Source organism: Cajanus cajan, chromosome 3, assembly GCF_000230855.2.
Source record: "Cajanus cajan strain Asha chromosome 3, NIPB_CcT2T_4, whole genome shotgun sequence".
NCBI lineage: Eukaryota > Viridiplantae > Streptophyta > Magnoliopsida > Fabales > Fabaceae > Cajanus > Cajanus cajan.
In genome coordinates this window covers 78,046,515-78,063,561 of record NC_138519.1, presented here as the reverse complement: position 1 = coordinate 78,063,561, position 17,047 = coordinate 78,046,515, and the positions used below count along the sequence as shown (strand labels likewise).

General features: G+C 30.5%; 3 protein-coding genes across 4 annotated transcripts; 2 read left to right on the top strand and 1 right to left on the bottom strand.

The window, feature by feature from the left end:
- Window positions 1-310: 310 nt before the first annotated feature.
- LHCB4.3 (light harvesting complex photosystem II) lies at window positions 311-2,456 on the top strand. The gene is made up of 2 exons (XM_020355707.3): window positions 311-959; window positions 1,964-2,456. Exons 1-2 carry the CDS (start codon window positions 453-455, stop codon window positions 2,282-2,284), a joined length of 828 nt encoding a protein of 275 aa, XP_020211296.2. The 5' UTR covers window positions 311-452; the 3' UTR covers window positions 2,285-2,456.
- Window positions 2,457-4,436: 1,980 nt separating this feature from the next.
- LOC109795266 (Yippee family putative zinc-binding protein) lies at window positions 4,437-7,290 on the top strand. 2 transcript variants are annotated; one of them, XM_020354720.3, is made up of 7 exons: window positions 4,437-4,588; window positions 4,656-4,755; window positions 5,884-5,927; window positions 6,397-6,505; window positions 6,593-6,648; window positions 6,751-6,855; window positions 7,046-7,290. In XM_020354720.3, the coding sequence occupies exons 2-6, from the start codon at window positions 4,660-4,662 to the stop codon at window positions 6,833-6,835; spliced, it is 390 nt and encodes a 129-aa protein (XP_020210309.1). In that variant the 5' UTR covers window positions 4,437-4,588; window positions 4,656-4,659; the 3' UTR covers window positions 6,836-6,855; window positions 7,046-7,290. The 2 variants fall into 2 exon arrangements, with proteins under 2 accessions (XP_020210309.1, XP_020210317.1); XM_020354728.3 differs by having other exon boundaries at window positions 4,485-4,588; window positions 4,650-4,755.
- A 4,313-nt stretch (window positions 7,291-11,603) lies between these two features.
- LOC109798503 (arginine-tRNA protein transferase 1) lies at window positions 11,604-15,190 on the bottom strand. The gene is made up of 6 exons (XM_020358822.3): window positions 14,988-15,190; window positions 14,851-14,889; window positions 14,620-14,770; window positions 13,413-14,513; window positions 12,793-13,108; window positions 11,604-11,892 (listed from the first exon to the last, which is right to left on the bottom strand). Exons 1-6 carry the CDS (start codon window positions 15,100-15,102, stop codon window positions 11,776-11,778), a joined length of 1,839 nt encoding a protein of 612 aa, XP_020214411.1. The 5' UTR covers window positions 15,103-15,190; the 3' UTR covers window positions 11,604-11,775.
- Window positions 15,191-17,047: the final 1,857 nt, after the last annotated feature.

Here is a 17,047-nt window from a genome sequence, read left to right as displayed (position 1 = left end):
AAATTTAATTGTATGTCATATATAGATTAATTGACCGAAACTATAGAAAATGATCATCTTGGATTATCTAGTAATTTATCATGTAAATTTAGTGCAAATGTACGGATCATGCTAACACAAGTATTTTTTAATTTTTGGTTTTTATTTAGCGAGTAGAAAATAAACAATAATTTTCAAGCATAAAAAAAATCAAGGGAACCAACAAAATGTGAAAATGTAAAAATGGTGTTTTTCCTTCAGGTCCACAGAATAAATGTGAAGCAGCAATCAGATAAGGCTGAGAGATAAGCCACATTTTGTGCTCACACACTCACTCCACACTCGATCCATCACAAAAATCACCCTACACTGAAACACATACATAAACATATCTATTATACTATATATACACATCCCTTTCCCACTTTGTCCAACAAAAAAAAAAAATCTCATCACTCTTCCAAAACACCGCCATGGCCACCGCCGCCGCCACGTCATACTTCTTTGGCACCCGCCTCAACAGCCCGACAACCTTAAACACTGGGAAATTCCACGCTCTCTTCAACTTCGGAACCAAGAAGGCGCCGCCGCCGCCGAAGAAAAAGGAAGTGAAGCTGAAACCCGCCGGCGACCGGCTGGTGTGGTTCCCGAACGTGGAGCCGCCGGAGTGGCTCGACGGAAGCATGATCGGCGACCGCGGGTTCGACCCGTTCGGATTCGCGAAGCCCGCGGAGTACCTTCAGTTCGACCTGGACTCGCTGGACCAGAACCTCGCGAAGAACGTCGCCGGAGACATCATCGGAACCAGGGTGGAGGCCGCGGAGGTCAAACCGACGCCGTTTCAGCCCTACTCCGAGGTCTTCGGCTTGCAGCGGTTCCGCGAGTGCGAGCTCATCCACGGAAGGTGGGCGATGCTGGGTGCTCTCGGTGCTTTGGCCGTTGAGGGTCTCACCGGTGTCGCATGGCAAGACGCCGGAAAGGTACCGTTTTACTTTCTGTTTCCTTCATCTGATTCTACTTTTGTATACCCTTTTGCTCCTTCTCTTCTGCGTTTCGCCGGTTTTTGGAAACGGAGCATTGTTTTCGGTTAGGTAATTTATCGAACACTTGGTGGTTGTGAATTGTGATTACGCTTTGTTCGTTTGATTTTCCTTTGGTTAACGACATAATTAGGGATATCTGCTTGCGCGTGGAAACTTGGGAGCTGAACTTTTTGACAAGACTATAGAATTTGCATGGGGATGTTGATTTTTTTTATTTTATTTTATTTTGTTGGATGGGGGTATTTTGTTGTATGAGTTACGGACAACGTAACATGGTCCCGTATCAATAACATACCTTGGACGTGTCTCATTGTTATCCACTGCCATATAGAAATAGTGCCACCAGATATTTACAACAAACTATTTTAATAATCAACTAAAATTATTATAAATAAAAAATACATTATCAAAATAGAAAAAATAAAAAATAATTTGTACATTTTTTAATCTATTTCTTACATATTTTTATTCACATAATTAAAAAATAAAACAAAATAACATTTTATTTTTATAACTATTTTTTATTTCATTTCACGACTCACTTTCTTTATCGCTTTATATATTATATAACTTTTTTTTTTAATAAAAATTTTGTACTAATGTAATTTCTGTAGTGCGACAATGATATATGACCGGCTGAAGATGATGATGAAGACCCTTGTGGCCATGAACGATGAAAATTAAACAAAGCTCCACATTATTATTTGGCCCGTCGCGTTAATGTCTTTTTATGGGTTCCTTCTTTCCCCCAAACGGACAAAATGACATATAAGTCCTAGATAATAAGTTCTACATTTAGAATGGGTTTTGAGTGAACCATGTATGAAGTTTAATATGACAGTAGTGATTACTATTAAAGACGAAAAAAAAGTGGTTGTGTAGTCCAATACATGTATGAAGTTTTGATCTATTTGTTTTGATGTTGTAACTTTGAATTTCAGGTAGAGCTGGTAGAAGGGTCATCTTACCTGGGACTTCCTCTTCCATTTTCATTGACCACACTGATCTGGATCGAGGTGATAGTGATAGGGTACATAGAGTTTCAAAGAAATGCAGAACTTGACCCAGAGAAAAGGTTGTACCCTGGGGGAAGGTTCTTTGATCCTCTGGGTTTGGCCAATGATCCTGAAGAAAAGGCTAGACTTCAACTTGCAGAGATCAAGCATTCTCGTTTGGCCATGGTCGTCTTCCTCATCTTCGCAATTCAAGCTGCAGTAACAGGCAAAGGCCCTATCAGTTTTCTTGCTACCTTCAGCAAGTGAGATATATATGTATAACTTCATAAATAAAAACTTTCCACCTAAGTATCCTCTAATTTTATTCATTCTTTTCTGTGCACCCAAAAGACAAAAGCTGCTACGTATCATTATGTTTGTATGTATGTACCTACTCTGTTGTATGCTTCTGTATGATATAAAGTAATATTTGGTACAATTTATGTTTCTTAAGAAACAATTTGGGATAATTTTACTAACCTCTCGTGATATTAGTGATAACTATTAAATACACTTAAATCATGCTACTTGATTTAAAAAACCTTCTCGACCATAGAAAGGGTATGAAAGTTATTTTAAATCCTACATTCATGGAGACTATCATGATTCGTGATTAAGCAATGAAATACAAAACGTTTTTGATAAAACTAACCCATAAGATAGATTAAAATGTTAGTCAAATATAAAAAAGGAAGTTACGTGTAATTTTTTTAGATTTAGTAGAGTTTAAGTGTATTTACTATAAAGTTTAAGGGAGGTCATTGTACCTATTTCAACATATTTGGATAAATTATTATATACAGATTGAATCAATGATCTTCTAAGTTTTTTTTTTTTTTTTTGAAAAGAATGATCTTGTAAGTTGTATCTAACAAATTACATGTGCAAGTTTTCATTTGTGTGCTTAGATTTTTGAATTATATGTTTAGTGTAAGATTAACAATAAAGAAAAAAGTGTTTTTATTATTAAATATGATTATTTATCATTTTTTATACATGAATTAGAATAATTATTTGTTTTTGTAAACATTTTGCTCCCCTACTCTCCTTAACATATCACATGAATTTCATCTCTTATATTTTTCATATCAAATAAATAATTTATTATGTAAAGAGTGACTTAGTATCAAACTGAAATATATATTTTATCTTCAAATTTTAAATATTATTTTCATTAATCATTTTTATATTTATTTCATTATTCTTTAGAAAAATCAACAATTAAAAATTATTTATCATATTATATATAATTATATGTTCAAAATTATTTATTTATTATAAATTTTAATTATAATAAAATACAGATAATCACAAATACTTATTTATTATAAATTTAGTTATATCAAATAAATAATTATCTTATAAATGGACCGTTTAAAATGCTATATCATAAATATTACAAAACGTTTCACTGAAGTAATTAGAAACAATTTAATAGGATGATGTGAGATTAGTTTTTCAAATCAATAATTATTTTTTTATCAATCCAAATCAATAATTATAAATGTATTTACTGTTTAAAATGCTAGTTAAATCATAAATACAAAACGTTTTACTGAAGTAATTAGGAACAATTTAATAGGATGATGTTACATTAGCTTTCAAATCAATAATTCTTTTTATCAATTCAAATCAATAATTATAAATGTATTTATGCTTAAAATATATTCTCTCCTTTAAATTATTTTTAACAAATTCATAGACTCGTTAAAAGTACTTATTAATTATTTCTAACTATTTATAAAACAAAATACTTATGCTATAAAATACATTATTTGATGAAAGTATTTTATGCTTTTCATTTTTTAGTATGAGCCTTTAAGATCCATGTTACCAAAAACAAAAAAAAAAGGTATCTTAGGCGAAAAAAAAAATTGCAAACCCTAAGTTGGTAAAGTAAGTTATTGTTTATTTAGTTGATACCTAAAATCTAAATTTAATTTTACCCACCATAACCCACATTTCTTATAAAAAAAACATTAAAATAATTTAAGTATGCATTTCAATCACATTTACTAAAATCCAAACCGAACCACACATTTTTAAAATAAAACTTGCATGACCTAACCCTTTTTAACTTGTAATTATAATATGTTGGTGATCGATGACTAATGAATCAACCATTTTACATTATTTAAGTGCAACTAGGGGGTGTAAAGCTAGCTAGGTAGGCATAAACGATTAAAAAAGTAAAATATCAAAATCAACGAAATGAAATATCTTAAAAAGAAAAAATAAATTGCCACAACAATATAGTTAAATTTGAAAATTATTTTGATTTAATCAATGATTTCAAAATTAAATTGTGATATATAATTATATTAAATATTTAAAAGTTATCACCTAAAATAATTTTACTCCATTCATAGAAGATTATGGAGGGCACAATTACACCAAGAAGATAAAATAAAAAATATATGCCTTATCGCCGTAAGTAAAAGGCAACAAAATACAAACATTAAAAGAAAACAACACAGAGAATAAATAAATACAAATATGCAATAGTTTCTCACTTTTAAGTCCACAATTTTTGTTGTGTTTTTTGCAAGTACATTGTAGCAATTGACAGAGGTAAACCTTGATCCATAATTATTCTTCTCTGATTCTTCTTTATCTGAATTGTTGTTGTTAGTTGCAGAATCATGGGGAGGTTGTTTGTGGTGAACTTGGAAGGGAAGATCTATAGCTGCAAACACTGTCGTACCCATCTTGCCCTTTACGAAGACATCTATTCCAGGGTTTCATTTTCATCCCTTTCCTAGATTTCAATTCATTCTTCTCTTCAAATGGATTATTCTGCTCTTTTTTCTGTTTCATTCATTGCTTTTTCTTACTTTCACCAAATTTGATGTTTGACTTTACTAGAATCGGTTTGTTAAAGAGATGAGGGTTTTCCTCTTCTTTTCCCAATTGTCTGTTTAATGCGATCATCTTAGAAGTTAGAACCTTTGAAATGGCTATTCGTTACTCTTATCGTGTTATGCTTTTGGTGCTTTTAGACTTTATATTAGCTACTTAATACTTATGCCCCTCTCAAGTCATGGATATCTTGATTCTCGTGAGTGCGTTTATTGTTTTTTGTGGTAAATGAACCGAATTGTCTAGAGAGTTGAGGTATTTCTCTCTTATCTACTTATGAACTATAATATATAAAATTTCTTGATCTTTTATATAGAGAGACCATTGATGTTCTTTAGAGTTTTTTCCTTCTGTTGAGACATGGTTGGTTCAACATCTTTCACCGGGAACCTATGGAAAACAACCCATTAACCCTTTCTTATTCCCATTTCCTCATAATTTTGTAAATCTTAGATCAGAAATAAATGTGGTAGAGTTGTAGGCCTCCTTGCCCGTTTACTAGCAGAAGAGTGCTCCTGCAATTAATATCGGTCTTCTTCTCAATTAGAATTTGCACCATATTGATTATCTTGGTTGGAGAAAACTGAATGTGAGTAACTTGAGTAGCATTTTAATTAATCGACTATCGGTTGGGTTCACTCTAGGTTCCTGTTCACTGACCTAGATCCCAGAGAGACCTCAATCGGCTTGCGCCATTGACTTCAATTTGCATCTTCAAGCATTTCAACTTGTTACCTCTAGTGCACTTAGTTATGTTCAGACACACTTTGGTTGCATAGATGCATCTTTGGAATCTGTTATTATTTGTAATTGATGAGATGGAAGTCTATTTCAATTTATTGATAAGTGCATCTTATCTTGGCTACCTTATGGGTTGTAATATGGAGTGCATTATCTTTTAAACAAACTGTATGTTGCATTATTGCTGGGACTCCCCAATTATGATTTTGATTTTCTATATAAGAAAAAATTATCTGACTATCATTTTTTCCTTTGTTTATATTCAGACATTCCAATGCAGACATGGGAAAGCTTATCTCTTCAATAAGGTGTAAGTTATTCTTACCTTCGGCACCTTATCATTGTGCAATACTAAAACTGAAATAAACATTCCCTTGTTGTATCAAGACCATCAGCAATGAAACTTGGCAATGTAGTATTGTCAACTAAGATGTTAAAAAAGGAGAAGGAAATTTTTTTTTTGATATTTTGTTGGTCCAAGAACTTGTTTGAGGATATGCATCACCGGTAAATCCCCTTATGCTTGCATCATACAATTGTATGTGAATAACAAGTGCATGACAGAACATTGCATTATTGCTATCAGTCATTCAGTCCTATCAACTGTCTAGGTGATTGCAGATCTTATAGCATGTCATGTGTCACAAAACTATTGATCAAAACAGTTAAGTTATTCATGGCCTCTTGACTCTTGGACCTCTAAAGCTGTCACATTATAATATTGCAGTTGGTTCTGTTCACAGATATAGTTTGTGTTTCAACCTCTTATTCTTTGACAGTGTGAATGTTTCTCTTGGTGAAATGGAAGAGAGAATGATGATGACTGGGCTACATACCGTGGCTGACATTTTCTGTGTGGGTTGTGGATCAATTGTGGGTTGGAAATATGTAAGATTATGAGGCAGTGCATCAAACATCATGGTTTTTTTTGCCTGTTTTTCTGTAGTTTTTAGTCACTCAAGTGGTGCTTTTCAGGAGACTGCCTATGAAAAAAGCCAGAAGTACAAGGAGGGAAAATCAGTGCTTGAACGGTCAGTAAAAATGTTGAGTAGACATTGATAATACAATCAAGTAGTGAAGTCATCATGAGTGTTAAGTATGTAGTGGTTTAGATAAGTTCTATTATTGAGCAGGTACAAAGTGTCAGGTCCTGATGGAAGCCATTATTGGATCAGCCATGAGGCACATGTCGGTGGAAGTGATGCAGATGATGTCTAGTCATCTTACCATTCTCAGTTGTACATTCCTTAACCCTGCATTGTTCAATAAATGTGGATTTATAGAGGAAATTTCCGAAAATCAACATATTGTCAAACCCTGTCACTAACTCAATTTAAGTACATCTAATTGTTCATTCTAATGTTTCCTTTTAATTTAAAGAAAAAACTGATTCAAACTTCTAATTTGCCCTGTTTTTTCAATTTGTAGAACGGTATTTGGATGAAGAAAGCATTTCAAGTGCCCTGTCTCTGACTCCCTTTCTCTTTAAATGGAATGTATTCAAATAAAAGACTGGTGGAAAAAAATGTATTATAACCAAAACCTTATTGGTTGAATTCACTTTAGTTTCTTCCTGAAATCAAATTTCATCAATTCTCATGTTAAATAGAATTCTGCATGAATGTATACTGACATAACCGAATTGATATGCAAAGATTGGGATTCATGTCTTAGTGCATGAGTGGTTGAGTGGGATATACTAAAAGGTAAAAACTTAACAATGTTCTTTTGGTACTTGTGATACAGTTTTTAAAAATATAAATTAGAATTCCATCTAAGTACTTTGAGCTAACCTCTAATATGTTGGTTATTTAGTAAATTAATTATTTTGATTGAAAAACATGACAAGTGCATAAGATAATACAACTGAAGTCTTGACCAAAATATGATTGGCTGGGAAGTAATTTCTCGTATTTGTCAGATAGCTATTATTGTTTCCCTTATTCTAGATTCACTAGTTACTGTTGGTAGTCGTAGCACTAATATTTTCCTTTTTTTTTTTTTTTCTTCTCTAATGGGTTTAAGTTTAAAATTATAATTGTAAGTTGGTTATTGGTTTTTGAAGCGAATATATGCTAATTAGGTTTAATTGAGCAATAAACTACGGTGAGAAATATCACAATTGATGTTGTCTCTTATTAAATGTGATTTTAATAAAAATATAAATGTTTGGTTATTGTCAAGTAGAATTGCTTGTCTTAAAATCTTGATTTTACTAAAAGTGATAAAAAAAAAAAGTACTTATGTTGGATTGTAACATTAAGTTTTACATCAAATTTGGTTTCAGGATAAAAACATCTTAACATAAATAATTTACTTCAAAATAAATTTTAACTATTTTTTTTTTCAAAATCAATGTTGTAAACGGTTATCCGAAATCCGAACATCATAAGATGTTAACTGAAGTGCATCATAATTACAATTGTAAAGTAAAAGGATAATTCTTTATTGCATTTGGAATTTAGGTGGAATTAAGTGGTGCAATTTTTTTTCGCTTAATAAAAAACTTCTATATATTAATATTTTGCATTAGAATTTTTGAGTTTTTTTTACAATGAGAGGATTTATTCATTTTTATTCATTGGAATTACAATGAGGATACTAATATTTGAATCTAAAATTGTGCATTCTATCTCACCTTCCTACCACTAAGTTGACTCGAATGATTCAACGAGAGAATTTATATAAAAAAAATTATATCTAATTAGATTTTTATTTATTATAATTATTTATAAATTAAATATTAATATTTTAAAATAAATTGTCAATAAATAAAAAATGTGTGCCACAATATAAATTATTTATCATAAATATAAAATATAATTTATATGTTTAAAAATATCTATTTATACAAATCTTAAATATAATTTATATATTCAAATATAGTGTATATATATAATTCATTATTAATTCTAAATATATATAATAAATATGTCTGCGTGTTAAAATATTAGTTAGTTTTAAAATGCATATTTGATAAATTTAACAGCTGAATTATATATAATTTTGATTATTGTACACGTTGAAATTTATATAATTTAAACATTTATAGATATGTAGTTTTATAGTTAATATTTATTTATATATATATATATAGTATATCAAAATAAAGCTGAGTAATGAAATGATAAATTATTTTGTTGAAATTAAATGAAATTTCATAGACTCGATTGACTTAACGAGAACTTTTTAATCAATAATAATCAGATTAATGGAATTCAATACTGATATAAAGTTATTAAGTTGAAATAAGTAATTCAATACTTATTCCTACAGAAAGTGGATGTCATGATCTTAAAATTGATTTTGAAATGTGCAAGATGTCACTGTTATCTAATATCCATCTCAGTCCAATTTAATTCAAGTGGGTTTCGGCGTAGCCTAGTTAACAAGCTTGGGCTATTGAGTCAACTTGTTTATGCCATATTGAAGAAATGGGCCCAAAACTGTTACCTAAATTACTGTTATCTGACTAAACAAGATGGGTATTTTTTTATTCTTCCAGAATTCTTATCTAAAACGTATTAAACATTTTTTTCAGAAACAATTTAATTTAAATACACTAATACAGTAAAAATAAATAAACTATAATTCAGTTTTGAACCCGAATTTTACTTATATTAAGTTACAGGTATTGGTAATTTTAGTAATAATAAATATATGTAACTTAAATAGATAAAAATAAGTTATAATATATGTAGCTTTAAAATGTTTCTAAATTGAAATTTTGATTGGATTACATATATTAGTAATTTAGTAATAATACTTGAATAGGTCAAAAAATTATTTAATTATGATATTTTGAAACTAAAATCATATAATTACAAGATTTATTTTTTAAAAGAATAATTACGATAGTTATTTTTTTAAAAGGATAATTACGATACTTAAAATTAGGGGTGGGTAGACGGACCTGGGTTCGCGGACCGGTCCGTAAGTCCGCGGATTTCGCGGATAACGGACCCGTTTTTTTCAAATCCGTATGACTATGTCTAATTTTTGAGCCCAGCCCGTGAAGTCCGCGGACTTAGCGGATTTAATCCGCGGGCTCGCGGGCTAGTCCGCGGACTTCACTAATTAATATTTTTAAATATTATGATTTTAATATTAAGTTGTGTATTTAATTATTTAAATTATTATGACATTAAAATTATGTTTAGTTGGTAGGTATTTGTCATTTGAATTACTTTTATGACATTTTGATGCTTTTATTATTGAAAGTTTGGTACTATTATTTAAGTATTTGTAATTATTTTTATTTTAATATTTTAATATTTAGTATTTTAAACCATTTTAACTATTGATAAATTTTAGTATGATAAAATTTAGCTTATAAATAAAAAATATTTTTTTTCTTCTAATTTTATGTATTTTTATTTTTTAAAAATTTATTTTTTTGAACCATTATTTAGGCCCGCGGACCGGTCTGTTATCCGCGGATTTTGGCGGGCCGGATACGGACTTAAAAAATAAGTCCACTTATTTTACGGACCGGACTTATCCGGCCCGTATAAAACGCGGGTTTTACGGACCGGGCCTTAAACGGGCCGGACCGGTCCGTATACCCACCCCTACTTAAAATACTAAAATTACTTAATTAAAATTTGAAAGATCAAAATTAAAATATTTAAAGAACTAAATCATATAATTATAATACTAATAAATAAATACACAATTAAGCCTAATATTTATTTTAACAACCTACCTTCTTGTCTTACAATTAGCATTTATTATAGAATTACATGTTTGAAAAGTTATCTTTCTCTTGTTTTATTGTATTTAAAGAAACGATACCGTCTTCACCTAAAATAGGAAATATATGTATTTTCTCGTCAATAAAAAAGGTGTTGTAATAAAAGAATGACTTATAATTTCTATTTAACGCGCAAAATTCAACATATAATTAAGTCTCAAGATTGAAATTGAACTTTAAATTATTAAAATGTTTGAAAGTCCTGTCGAAATTAGAATCACATTTCAAGACCCAATTCTATAAAATTATAATATAACTAATACTAACTAATTCCAAAAACTTATTTTATTTTTAAATTTGTCTTTTATTTATAATAAAAAACCTGGGCATGAAAAATAGTAGAAATAAAAGAAAAATGTAATAAAAAGAAATTATTTATAATATTGGATCAAAATTGTCTTCGATGAAAGATTAATGTAGTATATTTAAAAGGAAAAGCTTTTTCTTATTTCTCTTCTCTTTTTCCATTATATTACATATTATATTTATTTCACTTTTTGCACAAGCAAAAAGTGTAATAAATATAATATGTAATATAATGGAAAAAGAGAAGAGAAATAAGAAAAAGCTTTTCCTTTTAAATATACTACATTAATCTTTCATCGAAGACAATTTTGATCCAATATTATAATAAGAAAAAATAAATAAATATATTTTTAATTCTTATAAAATTAACAAATTTTAATTTAGATTCTTAAAAAAATTATTTATTTTTCATTCTTATAAAGTTAAAACTATTGTTTTAAATCCTTATTTTTTTATGTGATCATTTTCACTGCCTTTTACTTGTTAGATGATCATTTTATATCTTACTTCAATTGTTAGAATATCATGTCAAAGTTTGACACCTCTAAAAACTTGTATAAATTCTTAAAATAATTATTTATCTTCCTTAAAATAATTATTAGGAACAAAAAATAATGAAATTAAATATTTCTTAAAAGAATTATTTATCCTCTTTAAAATAATTGTTAGGGATAAAAAATAATGAAATTAAATCTTAGAAGTATGAAAAAAAATATATTTTATAGGAATCAAATCCAAAATATATTAATTTTACAAGAACCAAAAACAATTTTATTGAGGCAACTAAGTTGTTGAGAACTGCAAGTTACTAACACATCAAGACATCTATTGCGTACCACATTTAGCAACTATAGCCACAAAAGAAATAAAACACCATTGAATTCCATATATGCAAATGCATGGGGAATTTGATCATGAAAGAAGATATGTCAAAAGAAACAATCCATCAACTAAAAACTTCACGGTTTACAATTGTTATCGTCAGACCATCAGGACCTAAAATTAAGTTCCAACCGAAGAATACATGAATCTTATTTGATGTTTTTTTCTGGGGAGATTAGAAGTAGCATCTTATTAAATTCAAGTTCTAAAATTCAAATTATCCGATAGAATAGACCATTCGCTCTGATAGCACTGTACCCACGACCCTCCTGTATCTCCGTAACTGTGACTCAAAGTAACTCCGCTGCTTAGGAGCAAAGACATTCCGCAGATCCTTCAGAAATGCAAAGCAAACGATAGACAAAGATGATGTCAGATTGGAAGGGAAATAGAGACAGATCATGCACTGAACATAAAGGTCTGTCAAATCAAACAATATAACTAGTATCCCCGTGGAATCCTGTTTGGTTTGATAACACATCTTTTTTTTTCATTTCCTGTTTTACAAATATTTTAAAAATGTCAAGTTTTTGTTTTATTTCTTGTTTCCTAATATTTGTACCCAAACTAATAAAAACAAGATTGCTACTTTCACCATTTCCTATATAAATATTTGAAAAATGAAAGTAATACAAAAATTGAAAAAAATGTTTTTGACAAGTCATTTCAATTAGCTTATAGCCTACTTAACCAGACCATACACTTGACCATAATAGAGGTGCTTGGTAAACAAACTTATCTCACTAATTCATAGCATTTTTTCAGACGCTATTTGAACTTATGATGGAAAAAACAAAAGAGTGGTCATACTGTGAAGATATGTTAAACAACCTTGGTATTATTTTATGGGGAGATAGGATTAGGAGCAAAGAGAGGGGATAATGGAATTGAGTGTGTGTTTGGTTTCAATTTTGAAACTCAATTTCTTTGTCTCTCTCCACGTCCAAGTAGCAATTTAAGGAGAAGCTATTATTTTCTCCTTCCAGTTAAACGTGAAAAATCACGTTTTGACGCTGTTCCAAACACACAGTGAGTCTAACATTATAGGAACAAGAGTGGTCTTATTTTGTGAAGACTAGATATCTGAGATCCATCAGTTTGAACATTGAAACATACTAAAATTAGTAATAACAACGTTTTCTTCAATTTTTCATCGCTAACATTTTTAAGGACAATCAGTTGCTTGCTGTGCAGGAAGTAATAGGAATATTTATTCACCAACCATTAAGCATACCTCGTATTTCACACGAGAACCCTTTATCCCTAGCAAAACCTTGCTGACATCTCCAATTTCTGGATCATCATATGAAGTAGTTTCTAGGTCAGGTTCATCGTCAGAGAATTCTGATTCAGACTCAACCATCTCTTCATCTTCAAGCATGGGAACATCATTTGCATCTTCTTGGCCAACATCATCAAGCTCCCTTCCCATTACATCATCAGTAATTTGAGGTAGGGATGACTCTACATTTTCTAAATTGGAAAAATCTGATAAGACAACATAAGGTTTTCTGTCGAGTAGAGGCCTCGCAATGTCAAATGGAACCCACCTGGAAACCGTGCATTGCTGTCAGCCTTTATAATATAGGAAACAGAAAAAAGTGATCCAAGATCAGGGGGAAATCACAGTATGACCAATGTAACATACACACCAGAAGACTATGATGGCACAATAATTATTTTACATTATCAATTCGTTAGGTGTAGAGATTAACCAAGTCAAAGAGAGGTGAATGGAAATAATTGAAAGTCAAAGACAGTTTGATACAAACTAAATGCTCTACAAATTCAAGAATAAACTGCAATCATAATGAGGAAGTGATTTTGTTAGCATGCTGAAATGGAATAACTTACTGATAACGTAGAGGACATAAAAGCTCTGACGGGCGATATGCAGCTTTGTATCTCATCTTGTTGCAAGAGTGAATATAGTAGCCAAGATAATAATATTGTAGACTAGGACAATAAACCTGGTTTTCTTTCACCCAACCTATTTCTTGAATCGCTGAGTACTTGCCTAGTGATAGAAAGGCAAAGTCTGGATCCCAGAACAAATATTTACTTGACAAACAATTGGGAAGGATATCTATAACACCAACAGCCACTAACTGGCCGTCTATTAGATATTGTTGATGGAAAGAGCCAAAACCACAAGGAGGAACTGTGTTATCACCAGTAGGAGAAACTTCTAATAATGGAGTATCAACCAAAAACCTGCGATATGAATTCTCTGTGACATTGTGTGGTTTATCATTATGTACTTTGAGCTGATATTTTCTGTACAGAGCAAATTCTTCTGGATCAAAACTGGATCTGTTTAAACGAATTTCAAGCTTTCGCCTTTTTACCTGACAATGTTCAGAACGAAGCAAACGATTTCCTCCAGTATCATGCTTCATTCTAGAATTGTTAGGAACAGGAACATTTTGATCACCTCTGCTAGGGGAAATTTGCTCACTAGAAGCATAAAAATTGATATGTCCATTGCAAGCCCTGATAGACAAACCATAATTTTTCACTGTTGAATCTAAAGACGCCACTAGCTTTTCCGCAATAATTTTATGAGAGGATTCATTCTCCTTTTCACAAACTTTTGATGGTTTGGAATCATTACCAACCTTGTCACATGATTGCGCTCGTTTTATATATGCTGCAATTTGAAAGGCTATATTGCTACTATATAAGAGATCTTCAGATCCACTAATTAGTAATTTCCTTCTTCCCTGTGAAACTTTCTTTACTGAAGCTTTTGGTAATTGAATGCCAGGGGGAAATTCCCCCTTCTCAATAAGCACGTGTATTACATTATCAATTTGGCTTGATAAACCGTTGATAGAATTTTGAACTTGATCGACCTCTTCATTAGCAGCAGGTAGGGATTCTTCAGACATAGATCTGGAGGAGTTTTCTGATTTGGTTGAAGTATTCGGGCCCCCGAGGGTTCCATCTAAAAACCTAGACAGATAGAATTGTTGGTGAAAATGTTGATGTTTACGGGTTAGAAATAAGAAAAAAAGTAATGAAGTGAATTGGTTGAAAAGAAAAAGAAGCATATATATACCTTTGCATTCGTCTAGATACACGGAGTTGGTCCTTAGTAGGAAGAAAGTGAGTTGCTTTCAAGCGAATTGTATAAGAAGGGCAACAAGTCCTTTCCATCTCTGGTTTATAGAGAAAACATCCAGACCTTCTCCAGCCACGATCAAGAAGATCTAGCAAATGAAATACAATGAAATTGGATAAATTGACCTATTCTGCAAAAAGCAAATCCATATGGAAAATGAACACTGACCTTGGTAGTCATCCACTGTAAGGCTATGCGCCCACATGCCTATCACAAGAGAATCGAGATCATTCATTATTAATCATGTCAAGAATTAAGATTCAAGTGAGTCAAAGTTAAAATTAAAATTGAAGGAAGAGAGAGACCATGAGAGATGCTATTGTGAAGGGAAGATCTGCAATAGCCGCACGAGGCTCGACGCCTTCCGCACTCCACCACCACGCTTTCCATTGGGTTGTTGCTGCGGCTGCTACTTGCCATCTCTTCTTTCACACCTTTTCGCTCAAAACCACCACATACACGATACACCTCCACTCCACCATACTTTTCTTCAAACTTTAAACTAAATAATTTTATCTATATTCTCATCTCATACTTGTTTTTTTTTTTTTTTCCACCTTTGAATGAAAACATTGTCAAAATACAATTGTTAACATAATTTTTTGCCATTAAAATAATATTACCATCAGTGCTGACTTTTTTTTTTTTTTTTTTATAATCACATAAGAAAATTGTAATTATGATATTCTATAATTATTTTTTTTAAAATCAAAATTTTGACAAACCTTCTTTTATGGCCCACAGTTTTCTTACAATGTTTTTCTTAATTTGATAAATTAATAATATATACCAGCATGAGTTAAACTTATGAATGAAGAAAAAAATAAGTCTTTATCACTTTAACTTCGTCTTAATATTCTTTTATTAAAAGTGATTTTACTTTACGATCAAACTTTCAAAATTTGAGTCCAATTTGACTAAATTATGAAATTATGTTCTATTTGAGTTTCACAGTAAAAATAATATTTATAATTTCATCATATCACTTTATATATGCAACGTACTTATTTAGTTTAGGAAAAGAAGAGTTAATTCTTATACTTCAACATGACATATTTATTTTATGGTTTAAATATTGTTTCATTCTCTTAAATTTAAGATAAATTTGTTTTTATCTCTCAAATTTGAAATCATTATTTTTAATCTCTGTAATTTTTAAAAATATCGTTTTAGTCCTTTTAATCACTAATAATATATTTAAATGTAACAAATTAAGACAATTATACAATATTAATTAGATTTAATGTGATATTTTCACTAACAGGAATATTAATATATAAATTTTATGTAATAATATTTAATAAATTTCTTGATAAAATTTAATATAAAGATTAAATAAGATTTTTTAAAATTATAAGATTAAAAATATTAATTTTAAATTTGAGGGACCAAAAATAAATTTACTCTAAATTTGAAAGACTAAAAATATATTTAAATCTTATTTTATTATAAAATAATTCATCTTTTCATTCATTTTATGTTAAATTTTTATTCAATTCCTTTCTATTTTCCACTTTTTATGTTAAATTATATATATATATATAAATATAATTTATTTACTCCAAAAGTAAGTCTATGTCACACTTTTTACCTCATATTCATAATTACACAATAAATAGGAATAATTAAAATCTTTCATAAATAAAACCAGAATCTCAAATATCTTACGTAGAGAATTCACATTCATAGAGTATAAACAATATCTCCAATGAAACAATTACAAAGGAAAGAAATTGAGGTTTTCAAAACAATTCAATGAAAATAACATCCTAAACTAGTCATAACTACGTCCCGGTGTCACATATCCTATCAAAGCACACCCAACTGAAGCTTAAGCTTCATCACCAATATCCTCATATTGATGGTCATCTGTAATACAGTAAAAGACACAGATAGAACAAATAGGGGATTGAGAAACATCTCACTCAGGTCAAAGTGTAAAAATAACGGTCAAGCAACACACACAAATCATAACAAAGCACAACACAAAGCACACATTAATCAGGCACAACTCAAGTCATACATACATTAGTAGCACATACACAGTCACTCATTATGCAATGATGTCATGGACTCAACTCACAAATGCATGCATGTGGCGTCAGTCACATATCACATATCACTAGTGTGCTGCCTAAACAACACACCTAAGACAGTCTAGGAGTACATGTAGGGAGCTATCCATACAATCTCAACTAGAAGGATGTATTGCTACGGTGTACTCCACATCATACCCGTCACATAGATGCACATGATGCATGTCACACACTCACACTTCATTGACTTATCATTTCACTTGTCATAGTTACTCATATATCATGTCTCATTGTCACATATCATCATGTCTCATATTCACTTTTCACAT

Excerpts from the sequence above, each read along its gene's own strand:
- LHCB4.3 (XM_020355707.3), top strand. The coding sequence starts at position 453 with ATGGCCACCGCCGCCGCCACGTCATACTTCTTTGGCACCCGCCTCAAC. Across the intron at positions 960-1,963 it reads CATGGCAAGACGCCGGAAAG|GTAGAGCTGGTAGAAGGGTC; the intron begins GTACCGTTTTAC and ends TTTGAATTTCAG.
- LOC109795266 (XM_020354720.3), top strand. The coding sequence starts at position 4,660 with ATGGGGAGGTTGTTTGTGGTGAACTTGGAAGGGAAGATCTATAGCTGC. Across the intron at positions 4,756-5,883 it reads ACGAAGACATCTATTCCAGG|ACATTCCAATGCAGACATGG; the intron begins GTTTCATTTTCA and ends GTTTATATTCAG. Across the intron at positions 5,928-6,396 it reads GCTTATCTCTTCAATAAGGT|TGTGAATGTTTCTCTTGGTG; the intron begins GTAAGTTATTCT and ends ATTCTTTGACAG.
- LOC109798503 (XM_020358822.3), bottom strand. The coding sequence starts at position 15,102 with ATGGCAAGTAGCAGCCGCAGCAACAACCCAATGGAAAGCGTGGTGGTG. Across the intron at positions 14,771-14,850 it reads TACAGTGGATGACTACCAAG|ATCTTCTTGATCGTGGCTGG; the intron begins GTCAGTGTTCAT and ends TTCATTTGCTAG. Across the intron at positions 13,109-13,412 it reads TTATGTCCTCTACGTTATCA|GTGGGTTCCATTTGACATTG; the intron begins GTAAGTTATTCC and ends CACGGTTTCCAG.